We start from the raw sequence: 23,011 nt of genomic DNA, 5'->3' as shown, positions 1-23,011 counted from the left end.
GAGAAATAATTCTTTTAATATGAGAAGGTTAATTATTATGAAATTAGTTTTTAATACAATCAAACAATCTTGCAAAATAGTCAGCGACCAATAACTAAGTGTAGGGACGTTGGCCCAGTGGTGTATGTGGCCATTTCTTTGCAATTTTTGATATCCAATTATACGTAATTATAATGCATAATATAAACACAATTTCTAGATAAAGCAAAAAGTTTACCATGCAACGTTAGGCCCCAAAAAGGCCTAAAAAATCATGTTTCCACTACGTCATAACGTATAGCGAGAAATAAATCGCTGCATTTACATACGTGATATTTTCCATCTTCACCAATGTGGACATGAAGCTCACACTGTGCCCACAATTCTCGGACACATTCTCCTACATATCAGTTCATTTTTTTGCCTTTCTACATAATGCTGAAAATAGCACCAACGATAGTAACCGCGCCAAAGTACTTTCGCATGGTTGGAGCAAAAATTTCCATTTAAGCGATTTTTATCACGCCTCTGTGACAAACATCAATCAATGTTGATAAAGTTAACAACACCCGTTAACGTTGAGGTCACACGTTACCCTACCACGGATGAACGCTTTATTGATTCAGTTTTTTTCCTTTATTTAATGATCATTTTTCTTGGCTTCTGGAATGGAATTACATTTTTATTGATAAATGTTTCATTTAATGTTCACCGCATTTACATGTGTTTTTTTTATTTTATTCCCTTTCCTTTTTTTCAAAAAGCAGCTCTATAGTTTTGTGGTAGAACATTACAAGCCATTTTGATTTTAGCAAAAAAAAACTTTATGGTAGTTCTTAGTGCCTGAGAATATTAACTCCAAGTTAGGAAGTTTTTTCTAAACTCGGGTCACTATTTCAGATATGGTTCCGGTCCAGAATGGTAACGGCCTGTTAACGACTGAATAAATCGCAGTCAATTGGAATTGTATTCATCTCTCCGTGTTTGCTTTCTTTATACAATATTTCGATTTCGTTAGTATGTTGGATTTCTTTTCTGTTTGTTATTTGCTTAACATGAAATTGGTCAATAAAAATGTCAGGATGGCGTTGCGGATGCGAGATCTCACGAAAAGAGAGAAGAGGAGGAAATGAAAAAAGAGAGTTTGAAATCAGTACGAATACGAATAATGTCGATTGTATACTTTTAAACGCATTTGCATTGAATAATAATGATATGACTAAATTAGAAAAAGATAATAGAAATCGAGACTCATTAATACAAAACATCAAATTGTTGTTAGAAATTACTAAAACTTCATTGTTATGCTAAAAAAACTAAAATTTTATGAAATTGTTAGCCATTTTGCCTCCTCATCCTATCACAGGAATGTGCCGAGTAAAAAGCTCAAAACTACGCTGCAGAAAAGCGTAAGTCACCCGTGTGGTTCGCACAAATTACCGATCGATCAGCTGAATTGATTCAATTAAAATTTGCATCTCAAAGTACCGCCGAGATGGCGAGAACTTCCAAGGACCAAGCATCAAAATAATGCATTCTATTCAATATTCACTAGCCACCGCTGCAATCCAATCACTTGCCACGAAGCCTTAATAAAGCAACCGGCAGCAAATATTTTGCAGGTACCTAGGGCTGGTTTTGCATTTTTTAATACCTTCCCCGTTTTCATGAAAGGCTGCAATGACGACGTCCCGTTTAGCGCAAAACATGACGAACATGAGCGAATAAGAAGGAATGGAAAGCAAAACTCTTGCGAACGATCCTCTGCACATTTAGAGCTTTGGCTAGGATAGAAATAAATCAAAATGCCATCACAAAGTTTTTCATCCATCCGGCGCATATTCCTCCGCCACCGTACAAACATCGCACAATTGCTCACAACCGCACCGCAATTCGATTTGCGTGTTTTACGAGTGTTTATATTTTGCTTAATTCGTATTCCTTCTTGCGCAATTCATTTCTGTTGTTTCGCACGTTGCAGATTTTTATTTCAATTCTTGTGCTTCGCGCTAAACAGAGCGGTGCGATTTTTGCGTTATATTTTCCATGGGCAAGACTTCCATAAGCAACACTGGCCATTTAAATCTCCCAAGGGGTACGCAAACTTTTTCGTACAAGACCAAGGGGAAGGTTTGTACCATAAAATTGAATTTCTTTTGTTTGTGTTTTTTTCCTTCTTTCTCTCTCTTTCTCTCTCTTTTTCTTTCTCTCTCTCTCACACTCTCTCCATTGCGACCAGACAAGATGTTTGACACGATGCTGCCTTAAACTTTCCAAACGCTAAGCTCAACACGTGTTCACGGGACGAAACGAGAAAATGGCGTTTATGGTAGATGATAAACAGTCCCAACAAAATACTAATTGCAGAACTTTTAATCACTTTTGTTTTCGCAATTACTGTTCAATGCAGATTTAAAAAGCTCCAAAAAATTATTTCACTGTTCCACATTCTGAATGGCGTTATTGCTGATTGTTAAAAAGTTTTCCAACAGAAATATAGGGGGCGGAGTAGAAAATGGGGAGGGATTTTTTTCTCGCATCTAACAATAGTAACTAAACATGATTTCATGTCAGTTGATTTCTTATTGCTAGACTTTATTTCTCTTCCACTCTTACACTATCGAAGCTTGTGGTTTCTCTCTCTCTCTCTCTCTCTCTCTCTCTCTCTCTCTCTCTCTCAAGCAAAACACCCAACGAGCTGCACATTTTTCATTATCCTTGAAAAAGTAAACCTTTTTATTGCGCTTTAGCCAATTCCCATTAATCTTATCGGTCGAAGTTTAAAGCTTTCACAATCAAAGGACATTCATCACCACCTGAAAGCTTTTTCGAACTCACCCGGTACGGGCAGCAAATTCTATTGAAACTTTTTCCACTGTGCGGAATGTGTGCCGCTTTAGCGCTTTTGCTAGTTGCGGGAAATAAATCACTGCTAGAAAATGTCAATGCTCAAAAGGTGTTATCGAAAAATGGTACTTTTATTTTACGATTTTACGTCCATTCACTGCGAGATATCGGCGAGCGAGACAAAGGAGACATTCAATTATTCGCCATTGACTGATAGTTTAAATTTATTACTTTCTTAAGAAATTTTACATAAGATTACATTTTAAGTTAATTCTTGAGGATAACCTTTGCGACAACTTTTAAACATATTTTTGTTTAAAAAAAATGTAAAGGTCCGCCTACACGATACGATTCTTTGATCACCAATTTTACACATACTATCACAGGCAGCTGAAACAAATGTGTTTTCGTGTTCTCACGATACAATTCTTTGTTTAAGGTTTGCTTTCTTCTCACATTTGAGGTCAGACATCAGCGAAAGATTCGTGTTTCCCACCAAAGTTGGCCTTTTACGAGGCTTTTCTGGCTAAGAAGATTGGCCAACTCTAGCAAAAATCGTATCGTGTAGACGGCAGTAATTTCAATCGAGATCTGTCAAATTGTTGACTTATGATTTGCCGAATAATCGTATCAAGTACCCATTTCTACCACCAGCGTGTGGTGTAAAATGCTATCCTGTTTGAGGCCTCATTTCAGGGTCAACCGTTGAACCTCACCCACATCGGTTTTCACCAACACCAAAGACATATCAGACGAAAACAAAGAACTAAAGATTTTGCTAATTATTTAGCATTAATCGTCGGATGAGCTCGACAAAAATCATCGTCAACCCACACGTTTAGGTTGATCCAAAACATCGACTTCCGACTGGATGATGCAAACACGCATGTGCTTTTTCACTAACCTACTCCTACACGCATCGTCTATCGCGTTGAACGTAGGCTTGAACAGTGGCAAACGTGTGCAACTAATTAAATATCATCAATCTAAATTAGGAACCATCAGAGCTTATTTTTTACTGCAATGTTAGACAGGCAGGAAGTGTGGTAGTACCCATATAATGATGAAATATTCAGACACCTTTGCTAACTCTGATGACAACGGAGGAGTTTTTTTTGGCCAAACTTCGTTAGTAAGCGAAAGAAAAATGTAATGAAAACTCGTACGATAAAAATGTTCTAAAATAATATAGTTTGCCTTTTTCTTCTTGTTCTAATATATTTTATAACTCCTCTAATACATCGCCAACACTTACCACTCAGCCTTACCAGGCTCAAAACAATACACGCCTTCTGCTTCACCTGGGAACATTTTTTGCGGACACATAGTGCCAGTGTATCACGCGAAATTCGTCCACGTTGCTCTAATATAGAAGGAATATTTTATGAGCCAGTTTCGTTGGTTCCTCCCAAAAACTCGAACGCTATCTCAACAAATCACCTTCAATTAGATGACGCTTCCCGGTCATCGTACGATGTTGCCGAGAGCTCCACTACAAAAAGCCCACTGTATGCGGACCACTCATACCACACACTAGGCGCAGGCACAGCATAGCTAATGTGAAATGCGCATCCGTTGGATATAATCGAATAATGTGGTCCGTGAGATTCTCGACCGGTCTCACCATGAACGGTCGGGCACGGTCGGTACGACACAACAGGAAGGAAATTTGGTCAGTTGTGACTCATTGGCTCTTCAGCTTCCGGGGCATTCCGACCAGTGCCACTAGCACTTTCTGTGCGGATGTTCATCGATCCAGGTAGAAACACATTTGGGTTGATGTCACCTAAATTGGATTGCAAGCGGGTCGACACACGGCGGTGAAGTTTCCTAAAATGGGAAACATTATTAATTAAATGAAACGCAACTCCGGTGGTGCTGAATGAGTCAAACTAAGCGGGGTAAGGCTTTGTCACGCAAAATGTCCTTTTTTACTGGGAACTTACCTTAACATAAACTTTATATTAAAAAAGAGCTTAAAGTATCTCAGCAATAGAGTTATGCAAGAAAAAATATATTTTAAATGCAAATTTAAGGCACTCGCTTCAAGAATACCTTGAAATATTCACCTTTAACCAGTGCCTTCCAGTACAAAAAAAAAAGTTTGTTACATGTTTTTCTAAACATTGTTTCCAATACTGAAACCCTTCTCCAGTAACTTTTTTCCCCATTTATCCTGCACATCATTGCAAACAACAATGAACTTGCTAGAGATCGTAAACTTAATTGCTCAATTCGAGTGTTATTGTTCGTCTTAAAATCAACCCCAATCCACTAAATGATGTGTACAGCTTACGGAGTAGCAACCATCCTTCCCAAATGCAAATTGTCCAAAGTCAAATAGGTCAAAGATGAATGTAACGAATGACTAAACGCCCCAAGAAGTACTATTAAAGCTAACGTTGACAAAGACAACAGAGAGCGACAGCAACCACTTGCCGCTTGTATTCCCTTTTCCCACTCTGGCCACACGTTTCGAGCCACTTGAAGAAATTGTAAAATTAATAGTTATTCAAATTGCAGCTTAAGCTCTCCGTTTGTTTACATTCACCCTTAATAAAAGGTTTATCACTCTAATCCCAAAGCAAATACAGACTCGCAAATGAGCGTCCTACGCTCATTGTGTTGCTGCGAATGCTTTCGGAAAGATCTCCAGCAACTGGTCGCTGGCATCGGAATGATAATGGTAATGGTTTTAGCATTTAGCCATTCACCCAAACCCTTACTTCCGGCACATTTATTGCCATTTGCGAGAATTCTTACTTCAAAATGGCTCTTTAAAATTTTGCGAAACAACGGTAATTATTGGCCGAGGCCATAGAACATAAGAAAATGGCAGACCACTACCTAACAGACTATGTAGCGTTATCGAAATATGATAATTATTTTATACATCAAAATATCTTTTTAATTAAGCATAAATAGTGTAAATTAATTCAAACAGCATAAAAGATTCCCATTCGCACTATCATGACTTTTGTTTTCGCATGGTAAAACATTCCACATTTAAAGTCATGTTTTGCTGTTGGGCACTTGAAATTTGTGGCCGAGTTTTTCCCCATTATCGTCATCGTTCGATCGAACTACTGATCTTGTCAAAGGTCCCCTACTGCTGGCGGTATATATTAATTAAATTCTTATCACGAACCGGGGCAATTCAGTAGCATTAGCGCTTAATGGTGGCTTAATTGCAAAATTATTATTCGACACCGGCACACTTAGTGAACCTGTTTAAATTTTCATAACCAACTTGGTTTTCGAGTTTTCAAACGACCTCCCAGGCATAGTCGGACGCTCCCGCGGGAGGGCCAACGATACTCCAAGCATCATCCGGCTCAATGTGCTCTGTCTTGCTCCGTTGCTTTTCTCGTATTTATCTAGCCACTCCCCGGTCACGTCAGCGTTCGACTTTTTCAACACACACCGCGTGCAAGCGACCTTTTCGATTTGCTCAACACGGCGCTTGTTGCAAAATTCATCATTCACCACCACATTCAACCGGCAATGGTGAATGTTTCGTGTGCGCCCACTACGAATGATAGTATCGCCGAGGATAAATTCTTCTTCACGGATCGCGGAGGCGGTTGAAATTTTAATTAATTTCTGTTCGTTTTTCTTGCACCGGTCATTTAAAGCACGAAACGTGCAAGGAAGAATTATTTTGTTTTCTCCATTTATGCTCTTTCCTTTTTAGAGCGACAGGATCACTAATACAGGAAGATACTGATATCTCCTAGACCCACGTACGGAGGAATTTTTATTTGAATTATCGTCACTCGATATTGCAAGAAGAAAAAAAATTAACCCCTTTCGCTCTGATGGAACAAATGATGAACTTTAACCGGAGCACGCGAGCAGCAATTTGATCGTTTAGATGAACGTTGAATTTAAATTGAATGTAGCATGACAACAGTTTTACTATCTTTAAAGCTTCTGTATCAAAAGGACAGAGTAAGCTTTCTAGGCTTTAATACATTTGGGACGCTTGGAAGAAAATTAAGCAAATGTGCTTCGCATATTTGGAAGCTAATCAATTATCTAAATAGCAAAGCCTGATCAGCATTGTGATGACTGTTTACATACGCCGTACGGTTCTTGCTCATCCATCAACAACCGATGTGTTCCGATGTGTCTTTTCGTGCGATTGTGACATCATGAGAGTGATGAAAGTTAAGTTTGTACAGTGATGATGTAATTATTAAATTATGGTAAATAGTATTAAGTTTTGATTGTTCAAAAGGTAGGATTTTCTGGCAGGAGTGGAATTGAAAAAGCATTTACGCATGTGACATAAAAAAAAACCTTCAAAGTAAGCTTCGCGAAATGTTTATTAACACAACTAATTGTAATTTGGGAATGTAATATTTATTATTGATTAAGGTATAACTGGTGCTTTCCCTTCCATAAAGCAAATTTGATTAACTTAGCTTGTGGTCAGCTATTAAGAATTAAAGATCAAGGTAACGATCTCCCCAAAATTGAGCACGAAGCGTCAAAATTCGTTACGCAAATATCCTTTGTGTCGTAAGACGCGTAACAAAACCTGCCTGTAAGACGAAAGATTGGACCCATCATTGGGTTCACCAAAATAGGATGTACTGGTTGATTTCACCCGTTTCGGTGAAGGTTATTTCCTGTGTATCTCCAACGACCAGATTCGGTGGCCGGAAATTGTTTTCTGTTTGGTTTCACAACCGCTCCCACGGTGGGCAGAAGGTAAGCTTAACAGTAACAAGTGAGAGGGAGTTTTTTTTGTTGTTGTTGCAACTTTTGGTGTAATTGTTTGGTGAAGATTTTCCACCCCAATGCTAAGCCTGTTTACCCTGCCATTGCATTGTTTCCGTTGCGTCCATGAACGGCAGGAAATGGTAGCAGGAAATCACAAAGGTTAGAAAGCCATTTTCCGCCAAGAAGCTACCCAGAGTACCGAGGGCTCAAGCAACAGATACGGCTGATGGAAATGAGTTCGCTGATGAATGAAATCATCCGCCTACCACATTTTCCCGCAAAATCGCTAACGGAAGCATCACATTGCTCGCATTTCAGTCCCGCAGGGACCGGTTTGGGGTACCATCAAATTAACTGTCATTCCAATTACAGCATTAACAGGCAAAGTGAACGAGGCATGTTTTGTTACAGCTGACATAATCCCCTCGCCCTACGACCGCACCAGAGCATGGCGAAGCACAGTCACCACCAAAGAAGAAAGCAATTTCCTTCCTAATTTAACAGCAAATAGCTCGTGATCTGCTTTTCATCGTAGCAATTGTTTTCCTTAACCTGGCTACCAAACGCGTCCGGTAACGGTTACATGCCTACCAATGATCTAATGATCATTTTATTTGCTTTCTTTACAGGTGCAATATTTGAGCAGGGTACCGATGAGATACAGTCCGCGTTCAAGTTTGCGATGCTTAATCATAATCTCAACGTTACTGCCCGACGGTTCGAACTACAGGCGTACGTCGACGTCATCAACACGGCAGATGCATTCAAGCTCTCCAAACTCAGTAAGTACACACGTGGGACACTGTTTGCAATCAAACATTGGGGAAGAATACAAAGCTATTTGTTGAGCTTCTCTTTCTTTGTAAACATACACTTTGCTTCAAACACCCAGCCGTGGTAATGTTTTGTAGACAATGACACTAATTCAATTTCCTACTCCAAATTCATCCTACGCGCTCATCTCCAAGGGCGTTCGAAATTTCAACTGCTCCTTTTTGACACACTCCAATTTATTTCTTCCCAAACAGCACATCAACGCTGGCACGTTGTTTTCCGAGAAAATGTAATTTGCTTCCATTTGCAGTTGAAAAATACATCGCTATTTCCTAACAGTCGCGAATGAAGCTCCAAACTCGCTATATTTCGAGCGAATAAATAAAACCGCAAATGGTATAGTAATGTTTGATTTGGATCGTAATTTCAAAACACAAATTGACAAAGCGTTCTACTTAGTTTTAGTCGCCAAGAATTAACTAAGTTATGTAAAAACATGACAGCGCTCAAACACTCATCATTTTACATCTAGTCGACGATGAAAGCACTGGAAGACGTTCATATTATTCTAATGATGGTGAACGAAGGAAAATCAACAACACTAATTTTGTTTGATACTACGAACCGCAATCTAAACACGAGGCGGACGCTTTTCATTGTTTGTTTCGTAGCAAAGTTGGAGGCATGTCGTGCAATCTCATACATTTTCACATCAACATCCAACTTGGAGTACTGTACTGTACAGTGTTTCATAGCAATGGGCTTTTCATGAATACAGCCTCACCATTCCATCTACAGAATAGACCCAATAAATACTGATATTGCGATTTCTTGCGTGCCAAGAAACAGATACTCTTGCCATGGTAGTGATTTCGTCGTCGGCACGATCCACACTGCTTTCTTTCATACATTTTTCGGATGCTTCCATCGGTGGAAGTTAACCATCTACTATCAGTGGAACTCCATTGAACTCCATTGTATACAACAGCCCAACCAAAGATACCGAAAGGCGTAACGGTGAATTAAAGGTAGAGAGTGCTTTCGGGTGCCAATGTATCAAGCTGGTTGACAAACAAAACAATAATATATAATGAAAATGTACGAGACAATTCCAGAAAAAAGGCAAATCAAACAACAAGCGCAGGAAAGAATCCGCCTTGGAACACTTCCTACCGAACACGTATCTTCAGCCTCATGTGGGCATACGCTTTGTGCAAATGTTTTGCCAAAAGAGCGAGGAAATAAATTGAATTTTTCAGTTCGTTCTGTGTCTTTGAGCGGAACCTCATCTCGTCATCGCTTGGAAAAAACGGGGAGAAAAAAAGGAGTAGCGCACATACGAGCCCAGCGACATTTTCATGGCAATGAAAATATTGGATACCTCACGAGTTCCTTTAGCGGATACATCACCATGCTCAAAGCAGATGAAATTAAATTTAGGCGACTTGTTTTGCATTAATTGAATAACGAGCACATGAACAAAAGAGTTTCCGGCTTGCCGAGAAAAAGCAATTAAGGTTGTATAATTTATGCGGTCTCACTTTGTTCCACTTTAATGATGCCACAGTAAGAAGATAACAGGACTTGTTTAATTATCAGTCTGCTGGAAGTTATAAATTTCACGAATGTGGTAAAGCTGCCCAAAAGACAATAAAAAGACAATTTTTGTTTAATTAAGGCAAAATTTGGTATTCCCAAAACAAAGCAACAACATTCAGCCATATAACACACTCCCATTTTTGTTTAAACATATTTTTTGACCAGACTTTCTTAGTCTTATTTCTTTATAAATTCTCATTACATAACGCTGGATTATTTCATGTTGGGTATGACCTCCGCCTCAATTAAGTTCCTGCCGACAGCTTTACCATCTTCTAACACCACACCCAACAGCTAGAGTTGAGCTTGCTAATCAAGCTGCCAAATTACGCTTCGCGACAATTCAATAAAATCGATCCAATCGACCTATGATGAAACCTCCGGAGGCATATAATATTGTTTCATCAGCGCATTATGTGGTGCGAAGCGGGGTTTTTGATGTTGCCGCTGACATTTCCAACAGCATCCAAAACACATCCGTAACACGGTAATTCCCAGGCATAAATGGCGGGCGTGAACACGGTAATGGGATTACTTTCTACAGCTTCAGCTCATGTAGTGTGCATCAATATTCTAAGCCTCCGAAGAAAAACAGCCTCGTGCCCTTTAGTTTCGATGATCGATAAAAGTCGTACCGATGGGGGCCAACGTAATCATCCGACGTGGAAGAAACACCTCATGTAGGCCTATGTTTGGATAATAATTCAATTTGTCTTACAATATTACCAAACCCTGCGTCGAAGCACCTGTGACGCAGTTGATGAACGCTTATTTACTTAAGAGAAATTCAGCTCAGTTACGAGAACCCATTTCGTTCGGTTTTTATGTGTTTCCATGTTGTTTCATTTACTCCCTCAAAAGTATCGTCTGCTAACTTTTGATCATCCTTAACTGTCTCACGTGATGTGAAGTAAATTTATCAAACATCCAGCAAACATTGTATCATGTCGTCTCACGCCTCCTCTTTACCCGTTTCCGTTCACAGTTTGCAATCAATTTTCACGCGGCGTCTTCTCAATGCTTGGAGCCGTCTCGCCGGATTCCTTCGACACGCTGCACTCGTACAGCAACACCTTCCAGATGCCATTCGTGACGCCCTGGTTCCCGGAGAAGGTTCTCACACCGTCGTCCGGCTTTCTCGACTTCGCTATCAGCATGCGGCCCGACTACTATCAGGCCATCATCGATACGGTGCGCTACTATGGTTGGGATCGGATCATCTACATGTACGACTCGCACGACGGTAAGTTAGAGCTGGTTAGTTATTTTTTCTAGCCCAGGGTATCATCGACTGCATGCTACAACTCTTCTCGTCGTCGTGTCAAGAAGACGTGTCAAACGCGGGGTTGGTGTATGAGTCATGCTATTTCTACGCCAACCTCATAAAACAGCGTGCATTGCGGCTTATAAAATACTCCGGAAAGGAATTTATTAGATTAACAATTTCACGCATACCATAATATGCCCTAAAGCTACGAGATGATCTTTAGTGATAGCTCAGTTTCATAGGAAATTTCTTGACGCAAGCATAAAAAATAATACAAAATAATTTATCTAAATAACTCTCTATAAATAAACAAATGCTCAAATTACAACTTTAGATATACTTGAATAAGTAAAACTCAATCTCAATTATAGACATCAGATATTTTCTTTTTACAGCTCAGAGCTTACTAAAAAACCTTTTAATACACTATTAATCGATCTCCACTATTTTATAAACCCGAGTTATGCAGAGTTCTTCTACTTCTGGTTGGCGAAACTGCTTCAAACATCATGTCTTTAGAGCTGAGTGTACACTGTGTGAAATAAAAGGTCCATCAAACAAGTGATTGTAGAAGCATTTTTCTGCTGCTGGTACACCAAATGCATTAGAGAAAAAAAAAGAACAATAACATACTTTGCATATCGAAGTTGATTTTTTCACTTTTCACTGTTTCGAATGTGTAGAACAAACAATAGGGTGGCTCAGTGCCTTCCTTCTATGTCGTAAGAGTAGAATAGATTTTTGTTTTGTTTAGTTTATATTGAACGAGCGATCAAGCAAATTGCATCAAGCATTGCTATTGGTTTTCAACTCGCTAGTCAGAAAACTTTTTTCTTGGCATCGAATTTTGCACATTTTATCCATAAAAAGCAGAATTGCACATAAAATGAATTGTTTATTTTTTCAAAAAATGAACTTGCTGAAGAACGATTTTGTATACTTTTTCCACATATTTAACTGGAATACAAAAAAACAACATTTAAAAATATTTTAACGACCTGAAGAAGAGTACAATGATACAGAAATCCTGATGACAAATCCTACACAAAACCAGGTCTCGTATGTTGTTCCACGATTAGGCAAAATAATTGCACCACAGCATATGGGAATAATATTTTCCTTCAATATCAACCACACTTGCAATGAGTTTATATACAATTCCGGTGTTTCTTTAGAAGCTTTCTCAGTACCGCTTGCGCATACAATTTCCTTCCTATCATGTGCAGACTTTATCAAAACTTCAATTGCAAGACGAAGAGCAGTGCTTGGCTGTGTGGTTGTTCTAGCAAAATATATACGCTTAGACCGACATTGAAGCTCACCCCTCCCCAACAGTGCCGCTCTTTCTACTGCCACTTGCAACAGTGCAACAGAATGAAACAATTCGCCCGCAACAACTTTCATCGGCCATAAATTTCTACCGAGAGAAGTTTTCTTGCCCTGAAACCACGATACCGGTACGGAGGCCTTAAAAATACATGCTCTCAATAAATATTCTCTAATACCGGCACAAACCGATCAAAGTACCATTGTAGGTATGGAAGCTACACTCAATAACTTTTACCGACAACCAACAAACCCTCCGGGCACTTGCTGCATCACCGACAGTGATCCATTGGGGATGAAAGTTTATTCTATCCAGCTTTTTGAGCCCAAAAACCACCGAGCAGAATGCTGCGGGATGGTGAAATCCGTCGAGAGAGGTGAATAATTGTTTCATCATTTCATTGCACCAGCCCATCCTTGCCCTGCCAATCGATCGTCCGTAAAACTGATCGTAAATGAAGCCGGGTTTGGTTCGGAAGTTTTATCGCAAAGAGAACCTGGAGCATGCTTTTTGTTGGGGCAATTATTTTGCTCTGATGCTCTGTTCATTGGAACAGCTTTCATTTTATGGACCTTAATTTTAGGATCTATTTGTCGAGTTTGCTTGTTACGAGTAGGAAAATAAAAGAAACATTAAGGCTTTCACATTTTCCACCATTGCAAAGGCGATGAGCTGAACATTTTATCTTAATTTGATGCTTTCAACAATACATCTACCTTGCACTCTAGTGAGTAGGATAATTCTTTGCGCAGCTACAAAACAAAACAAAAAAAGCGGACTATACGTATTACTTGCTGTTTGCTTTAAACGCAATAGCTGTGTCTGAAATCACCACTCAAGCGTCCGTCCGCAACAGAAGTTCTGCGAGTGAAAAGAACACCGCTGAGCCTTACTGGTGACGGGCAGGTTCCGAAGCGAATGCATAATTTCCGTGCAAACGTTTGCTGCCATTCCTTCCTCCTGTTCCCGACCTAGTTAAGCACCGGAACTGGTGCAACAACCGGGCAGGACATCCTACCAAAAACCCTCCCTGGTTAGCATCACTGTCCCACATTTTAGCACCCTTTTTACTGTGCGACGGATTTAATATTCCATGAATCCGGGTCTGGCACTCATCACTGGCTTACTGCAAGCAGCCGTGCAACGTTGTCCCTACACACCGGTGGCTTGGTGTGCGGCAGTGCTGTGGAAACGTGGAAGTGCACCAAAGTTTGCAAGTCTTCCGTCAGTCGACAAATTTCATTTCCCTAGTCGCAGGCACACGAGAAGGAGACACCCGTGGGGGAAAGTGTTCCCCGGAAGAGGCAGAACGCTTTTTTCCGTAGTTCTGAATCTTCTGTCTTGTGTTGCTGTGTTGCTGTTCCTGATAAATCACAGCGATGTGCCATGGTGCGTACTGTTTAAGTAGATTGTTTTTGCCTTCTTTTGCAGATGAACTTTTGGTTGTTGTCGGTGCGAGAAGCAAAAAATAGGCATCGTAGCATGGAAGTAAAAGAGGACTTGGAGTACTTTTTCTTATGACAAGTGTTGGTATAACATACATTTTTGTAGAAAAAAATGGAGATGATTCCCGGGTAAGGAATAACAATCAGGTCTTTTCCATTTTTACTTCTATTTTTGCACTCTACTGTGTGATTTCAAGCGAGAATTTTATAGAAATCAAGTTTTGTGAAAGTCTTGTAAACTTTTCACTGAGAACTTTTGAGTTTTAGATTGAAAATGCATTTTCATCTACACGAAAATTCTCCAAAATGTTTGCAGCTATTGCAGAGTGATTCACTCGAATGCAGACAGTTCTTTACTTAACGGCCAAAAACGAATGAAATTTATTGCTCCCTGTATCCCTCCATCCCATGTCGTTCTAAAACCAAAAGTCATCCTTCCAAAAAAGGAGGGTCCAAAAACATAAACGCCCCAAGTATTTCTCATTTGTGCTTAGTTCGCACCCATGTTTCTGTTACACTTGGTCCCGACCATTTGCGGGTCGATGCTGCAATGTTTAGACTGCAGATCCGACCGGGTGCTTTCATCCGTTTTGCAACCATTTGCTGTCGGTATCCGCGTCAAGGACTGTGGTGTGCGTACTTTCCAGCAGGATTGTTAGTAGCGCGAGATGAAAAGAAAACACAAACCAAGAACAAATGCAAACATTAAGCAAGCGGGTACCGTGGACCGCCTTCGAAAGCCTGCCGAGAATGGCAGCCGTGTTGTGCTTTGATAGAAGAAAGGATGAAGCAAAAAAAATATGACCAGTCAGGTATATATCCCACCTTGCTTTACATTACCTCACGACAGTACCATCCCATGCAGCTTTTCTCAGAAGTTTCGGCGTCCTTTGTCTAGCTCACCACCACCAGAAGGAATGGGACTTGCCGTGCCATGGCCCACATGCGTAGCTCACACAACGGTCCAACTTCAAATGACATTAGCAGTAGCGTTCCAAGGATTCGGGCCGCATTCATCTTCATCAAACGCTCGAATGTGAATATATGACACTCGGAAGTAGATGAATAGTATTCGCTGAATGGTGCTTCGGTGTCCTTACCTACAAAACCGTCCCATTCCTTCGTTGTTTCTGTGCTGAGAAGCTCACCGAAAGAGTGATGACTTTTGAAGTGACAGTCAGCATTGAACAAACGTTTTACGGTGACATTTGTACGGAAATAACGGGCGTAAAGGAATGGTCTGGAGATGCCGTTCGGGTTCGCGTAGCTAAATGCATGCGAAACTAGTGAAGACTCGTGATTAACACTTAGCAGAAACAATATAAACTTTAGCACCAGCAACACACACACTATGAACTGTAAATTGTCATGACGTCGAAAGAACGATGGCAACCATCTCACCGAAGAGTATTCACACTGCATTAATTTAAATCCACCAGCCAAGCTGATCCTTTTGCTGAAGTGCGTTGTGTAGCGAGTGTTTCTCATAATTATTATTCAAGCCTTTGGTGCACTAAAGTTTACAATGTATACATTGAATTTTATTAAGTTCTTGATGATCTATTCCAGAACACGTACTCTTTGTGGTTAAAAGTAGACTAACTCATCTTTATCTGCAGCTAGCTATAATGTATAGCTTTATGTGCCACAAATATCCGTTTCACCTTTCAAAAAATGAATTGTTCATCCGTTTCTGTTGCATTCATGTTCGATGCAAATTACCATAAGGAACGTATAAGGTTAGGTCATCCGTTTTATGAATAAAAACAAACTGGCACTAGGAAGGGATATTGCTGGAGGCAAAAGTGGCTGGATTGAAACGTTAAGACGCAAAAGCAATACACTTTGTAGATAACACCAGTTGCCTCAAAAAGCTTTATGTACTGCGTACACATAAATCCTCATTCAGCACACATTCACCAGCATGTGTCGTCTACGCACGCAGAGTGTTGCACTGATAGTCAATCCCACTCCAGGAAATGGCCATCATTTTCCAATATTTATTGTAGTTTTATGTTAAACATATCAGTACCGTGATTTATGTAGTGCTTTTTCCCCCATGTTGTATACCAGCTCTCGCTCAAATCCTGCTGTGAGCCATCATGTCATGTGCTTACATATTCCAACACGATGTGCTATTTGCTTGCCGTTCTTTTTTTGCTCTCATCCATTGCCCCCCAAGTTCTGTACATCATACAGAAGCCAGTTTCTCATACTAAAACACATACGGGGGCTTTTCAGTGAAAATGAAAAACCGCGGGCTTTTACTGAAAGGGAAAAACCGAACATCGTAGATAATGAAAACACGTTTCCATACTTTGTGACAGATCATCAGTGGCTGATAAAGTCAAATTTCTACAAATTGTGATGGCCTAGCGGCCCCCGGTTCACCGAAGCTATCACCGGAAATGGTAGGAAGAGCTTAATACCATAACTTTTATTGCTTCGGGTGTGCGATAAGACGAGTCACCGTGCTACACACATCACTCATGATGCATGTCACGCCGGCTGCTAGGTAATGCGGGCTGAGAAACTCAAGTGGAAAAGGAAGAATTATGTAAATTTAGTACCAGTCTAATCTCGTACCGTTCATAACTCATATGTTTCCAAAAAGGCTAAAGTCTACACACAAAACCACACCAAAGACAGGAGGGGAGGCGGAGAAAAAAGGAAACTAGCGAGCGATAAGATGAAAGCTTTACATAAACAGTTCGGTTCGATGCCGCTTTATCCGTGACATTAGCGGGCTAAATAAATCATCGTTAAATTGATTCATCTACGCACGGGAAGCAAGGAAAACGTTCTTGATGTGTATGTAAAGCATGCCCAAAAGTGAAGCCCACGCGCATATATATATTATAAGTTTTCAAACGATATCCCGTTTCTGTTATCCCGTTTTATGGAAGCAAATTTTCCATCCAACACTTCTGTGGAGAATAAATGAAAAACAAAACATTTTTCATCGTGAAATTTTTCCATTCATATTCTAGCGAGGAATTCTAAATCTTCCCTGATACATCACACCAAAGGAAGAAAAAGGCTTAACATGGCAAACAGTACAAAAGGGGAAGGAAAGAAAATACAAGAGTGACTTTGCTGGAAACATTTTCCAGCTTCGTTAGCCGTTCGGTTGTGGTTTTTAATATTCATTACACACAAAAGCTACATTGTAACGCCGAGTGTACATGAGCGTATGGTAAAGTATTTAATATCTTCTGGAAGCAGGCGTAAAGAGCCCATTGACAAATACTTTCAGCAACTAACGGCACGTAATGGCACGTGGGGTATGTGTGGGGCACTCGGTACGCGGGTGGCATTGTGAATAAGGTAATCAGAAATATAATAATATGAAAACTTTACATCTTTGATGTTGCTTGATACACTTGGTGGTACTCGGTAAAACATCTACCACATACTTGAGTGAAATTTTGCTTTGCTAACCATGTTGCAAGGTACACGAGGCTGTGCCGCCGCTCTACATGACCATGAATGGTGGCCCTGTTTGGTATCTGATGTGGTGATTTGGGATGAGCTACTGTAAAACTTATCACAACTGCTGCGGGAACCAGCAGCAGCTTGAGGGACGGTATCGAGGTGTGGAAAAAGGGATGATTAGACACGAGCGTCCGGACACGATACGCTCCACTGTTGCCTCAGGCACCGTCGCAAAAAACCGCATCCGGTGAAAGGCAATATTTTCTTCCCAATCTTGCCAGTTCGCTGGATATGCACAAGACCCGGCCGCAAGGTGGGCGTACAAAACTTTCCCCATTACCGGGTCCCATTTGGCATTCCGGCGGGCGAAGATCAAAACCACCTACCGCCCCTATATCCGTGTACCCTTCGTTTGCAGGTTGGACCAACCGCAGGCGTCCTAGATAAATCACTGTTCCTCTTGTAGAACACGAACGTGTGCAAGTGTTTGTGTCGTTCCGGTCCAGTCCTGTCCGACGACATGCAACAGTCTCGGAAGATGGTGAGCATTCCTGTCGTATAACAAACCAACCAACAACAAAAAAAAACACAGAGAAAAGGACCAGATTACGTGTCGATGAATGTGAACGATGTCTTCGTGCTTGGTCACTGGTACCTCATACCGTTTACTGCTGGCACGTGAAGGCAGCTTTTGATCTCGGGTTTGCCACAAAGCGAAGGATTACACCAAAATTTGGACCACATTCCAGCATGAATAAATTCCACGGTAGTGTGCCGAAATCTGAAGAGCGCTGCCCCTAACCGAATACCTTGGCTCGGCATGAACCTGAGGCATGATGTTACAAAATCGTTGTACAAATTATGGCCCACAAATGGGTACAATTCTACGACTTCCAATGGAAAGACATTGGGAAGTTGGTTGAATGTAAAGTTTTTAAAGAAGTTTTAATTAAAAATGCCATAAAATTTTAACATCTTCAATAAGAAAAATGGAAATAGGCAATTACATTTCGTTGTAAATAGTATCAATTCAAGCAAAAAAAAAATATTGAGACGGAACAAATTATTCATGTCAGTTTTTGCGATAAAAACAATTATTGTATCCAATTCCTAGGCACACTAAAAATAGACCAATAAATGTCAGTAACAAACTAGAAGCGTTTGAAAAATCCTCAAATACGGAAGCCTCCATCTACGAAAGCAAAACGAGCTCACAAGCATATAATACCACACGGATGAAAGCTTCTATCGCCAGCACAAAAACGGATACGATATCCCAAAGGAAGCGTCGATAACTCAATCCAGTTAAACCAACCAAATCAACCTTCCCATCGAGCGAGTTAACATGTGACAAAGCTTCTACATCACAACCCCCCACTTTTTGGGGGTTCGTATTCTTCTGCTTGTATAACATTTTATCATGTGTTTTATGGATAGTCACATTCAGTCGTCTGAAATCTCACTCGACTGCAGCAAAACAATCGAACGAGCTGATTTGTGGCCAAAGGAGATGCTACTTCTATTTGCGGATGATGCATTGCCGTTTGCAGCCAATTGATGGCAGTTACGGGTTTTTTGGGGAATGCAATTTGCCTATGCTAAGCGAACCATATGCCACGATGACGGTAATGTACCCGAAAAGAAAACTGGCCCATCAGACGGAACAACCTGATTGGGCGTTTGTTTGGCGAATAAAATCAGCAAACAAATTACGATCAATTTAAATGTTTACCCTTAAGAAAGGTTTTCTCAATTTTCATTGCTCTTTAAATTGAAACCTTGACATTTGGAGGGCGACAAACAATAGTTTTATTTAGAAAATTCACACTAAATTTATAATATCAAAAACTAATATATCTAAATATCAAATTTATTTGTTGTTTCCATGAACTTAAAACCAATTTTAACGTATTTACCGTACATTTAAGCTTCATGATGTACCAACAAAATGTAATACCTACAAGCTATTTCCACGAAATTACTCAAAGTATATCTTTTCGTTTAACGTGGATTACTGAGAACATTACTTAAAATCTCTATCCATCGACTCAATTCGATGAACCGATCAAACATAAAGTATATTGTATTTCGACGCAATATTTATTTCCACGAAGGCAGACGCGGGACAGTTTTCGATAATACCCGTCTTTGGCCTGAACACTGAACTGAGCTCGATTTAAAGCAAAATATATTTTAAAAAAATAGAAACAACATCTACCTAAGGTCAAACATTCACCACACGATGAAAAGCAAACGTTTGTGTTTTTTGCTATATATTTTATTTCACCCGAAGCTACAGCAAAACACTGCTGAAAGCACTACACACCACTATCGATCGATATGTTTTCTTTTTGTGTGCTGGTTTTTCTTATACTTCCTTTTTTTGCTATTGCCCGCAGCGCAAGAGATGGTTAAATGGAGGAGAGCAGCTTAACAGCAAGCAAAATTCTACGGAAAGGAATTTCATTACTTGCAGCGAAACCTTTCAGCTTCAATTTCCGCTCATTGACCGTCTTTTTTGCGTCTATTCTTCTGCAGCGCTCAAGCATCCGACGGCATGGTTACGGGGCCCATCTCTGCCCAACAACTATCGATACAATCGGCCAAGGCGAGATGTTCCTTTTGGGTTTCCGTTTAACAAAAAAAAAACACACACACAGCCCCTCAGCGTGAGCGGTCTGTGACCCAATTGAACACGAACATTTCACAAAACGGCAAGAATATTCTCTTGCCTTAAAAGGATCTAATTTAGCCGTGCTATATTTTCCCACCAAGGCAGTGCATTAACGCTAGCGTCTGTGAACGGCACAACTGATAACTTAATTAAACGCTGCTACTAGCGGACGCTTCACCAAGTCTTCGCTTAGATCAAACAACATCCTATTGGCGCGCTAGACTCTCATCGTTCATCATCCAGAATCGTACACCAGAAGAAAACTTCGCCCAACCAAACGGGCGAGTGGACATGACCGGTTTTGCAAGCCATTTGTTTAACTTTACAACACAAAAGATAGCTCAGCGGAGACTTACGTTTGTTTCTGCGATTCGTGATATCCTTCTGGATGCTGTCGTAGTCGGATTTACCACCATTTGGATTTCTCCATTACCGGACAGTTTGCAGTATTTGTTCAGAGCACAATGCGCTTTCCAAGTGGGAACACTAGTAATGGCAAATAGTGCAGGGAAAACCATTTCTTCTGCCTTCGAACGGTACCGAAGGTCTCCAAGTTAGAATATCCTTCGCGTTGAAATAAGAACTTGTTTAAATTTGGTCTCTATTTGCACAAAACAGCAAACTGAATTCACGTTCCGAGTGCTTTGCCGCAAAACTTGAATATCTGATGCCTTCGGGAAAAGGACATGTCCCAGTGAACAACCGCGCGCATGAGTGACGCTTGAGTGGATTCTTACGAGTGTGTCTGCACGAGAAAACGTTCACTTCTTGCGAGATACCGCAGAATGTACCACCGTACCTGACCATACCGCCGGCATGTCGGTGGTTGGACCAAATGCGTCGGTTCGGTTTTGCAAGCTTGTTCGGGTTCCAATTTCGATGTCAGAAAAGTTGTGTTTCGGTGTAGTGGTACGCGGTACAACCTCAGGGCGTTGTTTAGACCACGGAGCGGATTCGATTTCCCCCTAGCATAAGTTTGTTTGCACATGCCAACCATGGCATCACAGTGACAGTTAAAGGACCGTGAGAAATGTATACGACGAACGGTTCCCGCTCGTCATTGCAAACGGAACCCGAGAAAGGCGGAACGCCGTGGGCCACTAAGCGGCTGGGACACAGTGTTGATTTTATGTTGACATTTGGTTTTTTGTCACTTTTCCGATGCAGGGAAAGTTGACCCTTTTTTCCACCCCACCTACCATTATACGCGGCTGGTCAACAGAGTGAAAACAGGCTACTAGGTTCATAAACTGTAAGATGTGTGGTTTTCGCGTAGGGAAAAAATATTCAACAGACAAACACACGAGATGCGGAAAGTTTTCTATCAACAAATCGTTAAAAGTGAATCCATAGAAAAGCGATATGAAAAACGAAAATGGTTTCCGCTATCCGACCTTACTACCAGCTTGTTCCGAAGTGTTATTGGAAAACTCACTAAAAAGGATGCACCGAAGAAGATGATACGTTTTACATATATCGACCAAATGGCTTCGTAACGTGACATTCGGTATTTGGACCTCAGAACTTGTGCATTCCCTTAAAATCTGCAACCACAAATATGAAAGTAAATTTCGTGAATTTACTAAGGTAAAGGAGGTGGACTAATTTAAGAATTGAAGTGCTTTTATCAAGGCAATGATAAACAAAAATATTTACCAATTATTACCCTAATTATTACTAATTGATCGTAGGTCATTCAATTACTAACTCCATGGACCACCGTGTGAAAATTTTGTGAGAGTAATTTCCAACACATTTTTTTGCACTCTTCTTCGTCCCAGTTATTGTCCGGATTTGCATTTCTCGCACCGAATTATAATGGCGGTTCAAATGAAACAATAACAAGCTCCAGAGCATATTCTCACAAAAGGATCAGTATGCAAATTTGTTCAAGGGATAGAGCTTATGTGCTTAAACCTTCTCCCAGGAACCGTCACGAAACGTGTTTAATCTTTATTCTAGATTTCATTAGCAGGAAGCGTACACGGTTGCTCCTGAGCACTGAACAATCTAACCTGTATTTCAAGGATTTAGACGATAATGATACAGCTTTTTTGATTTATGAGAGAATATTGTCCTCCTTCATCCCTCCAGCATAAACCCGTCTTCGTAACGTAATAGTCTTAGGGTTTAACATAAATAGCTAATGCTATCTAAACCTAGACAATATGCTGCCGGACATTTTCCGGAGCCCCGGGTTTTGCAATTGTATGAGGAGGATGTTGGTTCTGTCCCGACCTTTACATTCACAGGTACTAGCTATCTTTAGAAGTAGAACACGGTCGTAGCTAGACATTTAATCAGCTGGAAGCTCAACAAAAAACTAACACCCACCAACCCGTACTGGAGAAAATAGAACAACAGTAACAGAACGTATGGAACGTCATCCAGAAACTGTGGTTTGACCAGCAGTCACCGGGCCACAACCACAGGCGCAGAACATAATCTCCGGTCTGTGGTAGTCGGATGCATCCGCCTTACTGGCCGCCATCTACCAAGAACCACCACTACGGAGACTTTGGATCCTATCTACGCATCGACATACATGCACCTAGCTTCGGTTCGTACATCATTTCCTAGTTTTATGCACGACAGCGCATCGAGATAAAGCAATGGTCCAAACCCTCTCCGGGATGTATGGGTGCATTATGCAAGGGTGTACAAAAGCTTCCATGTCCATGTGCAACAGAAAATACTATGTCTGCTGAGGATACGGTGTGAACACTCTTCCACAGCTCACACTGGAACACTGGAAAAGGAACAACTTTTCACACCGGAAACACCATTTGCAGACCGAAACACAATGGTACCGATGATCATGCGACATACATACAGACAAGTCCAGGGAACGGACTGACACACTCACACCTTGACGCCTCTTTGCTTAGTGATCTGACTGTTATCGTCTCCCCCCCGGGGGGATTGTTCTGCTCATG

General features: G+C 40.7%; 1 protein-coding gene across 6 annotated transcripts in view; it reads left to right on the top strand.

Annotated features, from left to right (window-relative positions):
* LOC125769833 (glutamate receptor 1-like) overlaps nucleotides 1-23,011 on the top strand; it is a 56,063-nt gene that overhangs the window by 11,201 nt on the left and 21,851 nt on the right. For all 6 annotated transcript variants that reach the window (XM_049438725.1, XM_049438724.1, XM_049438720.1 and 3 more), the window contains exons 3-4: nucleotides 8,184-8,336; nucleotides 10,913-11,170. In XM_049438725.1, the coding sequence (XP_049294682.1) occupies nucleotides 8,184-8,336; nucleotides 10,913-11,170 (411 nt within the window). The remainder of the gene's footprint in view (nucleotides 1-8,183; nucleotides 8,337-10,912; nucleotides 11,171-23,011) is intronic.

This window comes from Anopheles funestus, chromosome 3RL, assembly GCF_943734845.2.
Source record: "Anopheles funestus chromosome 3RL, idAnoFuneDA-416_04, whole genome shotgun sequence".
Classification (NCBI taxonomy): Eukaryota; Metazoa; Arthropoda; class Insecta; order Diptera; family Culicidae; genus Anopheles; species Anopheles funestus.
Note: the sequence above shows the minus strand (reverse complement) of the source record. Positions and strands in the feature narration are given on the sequence as shown.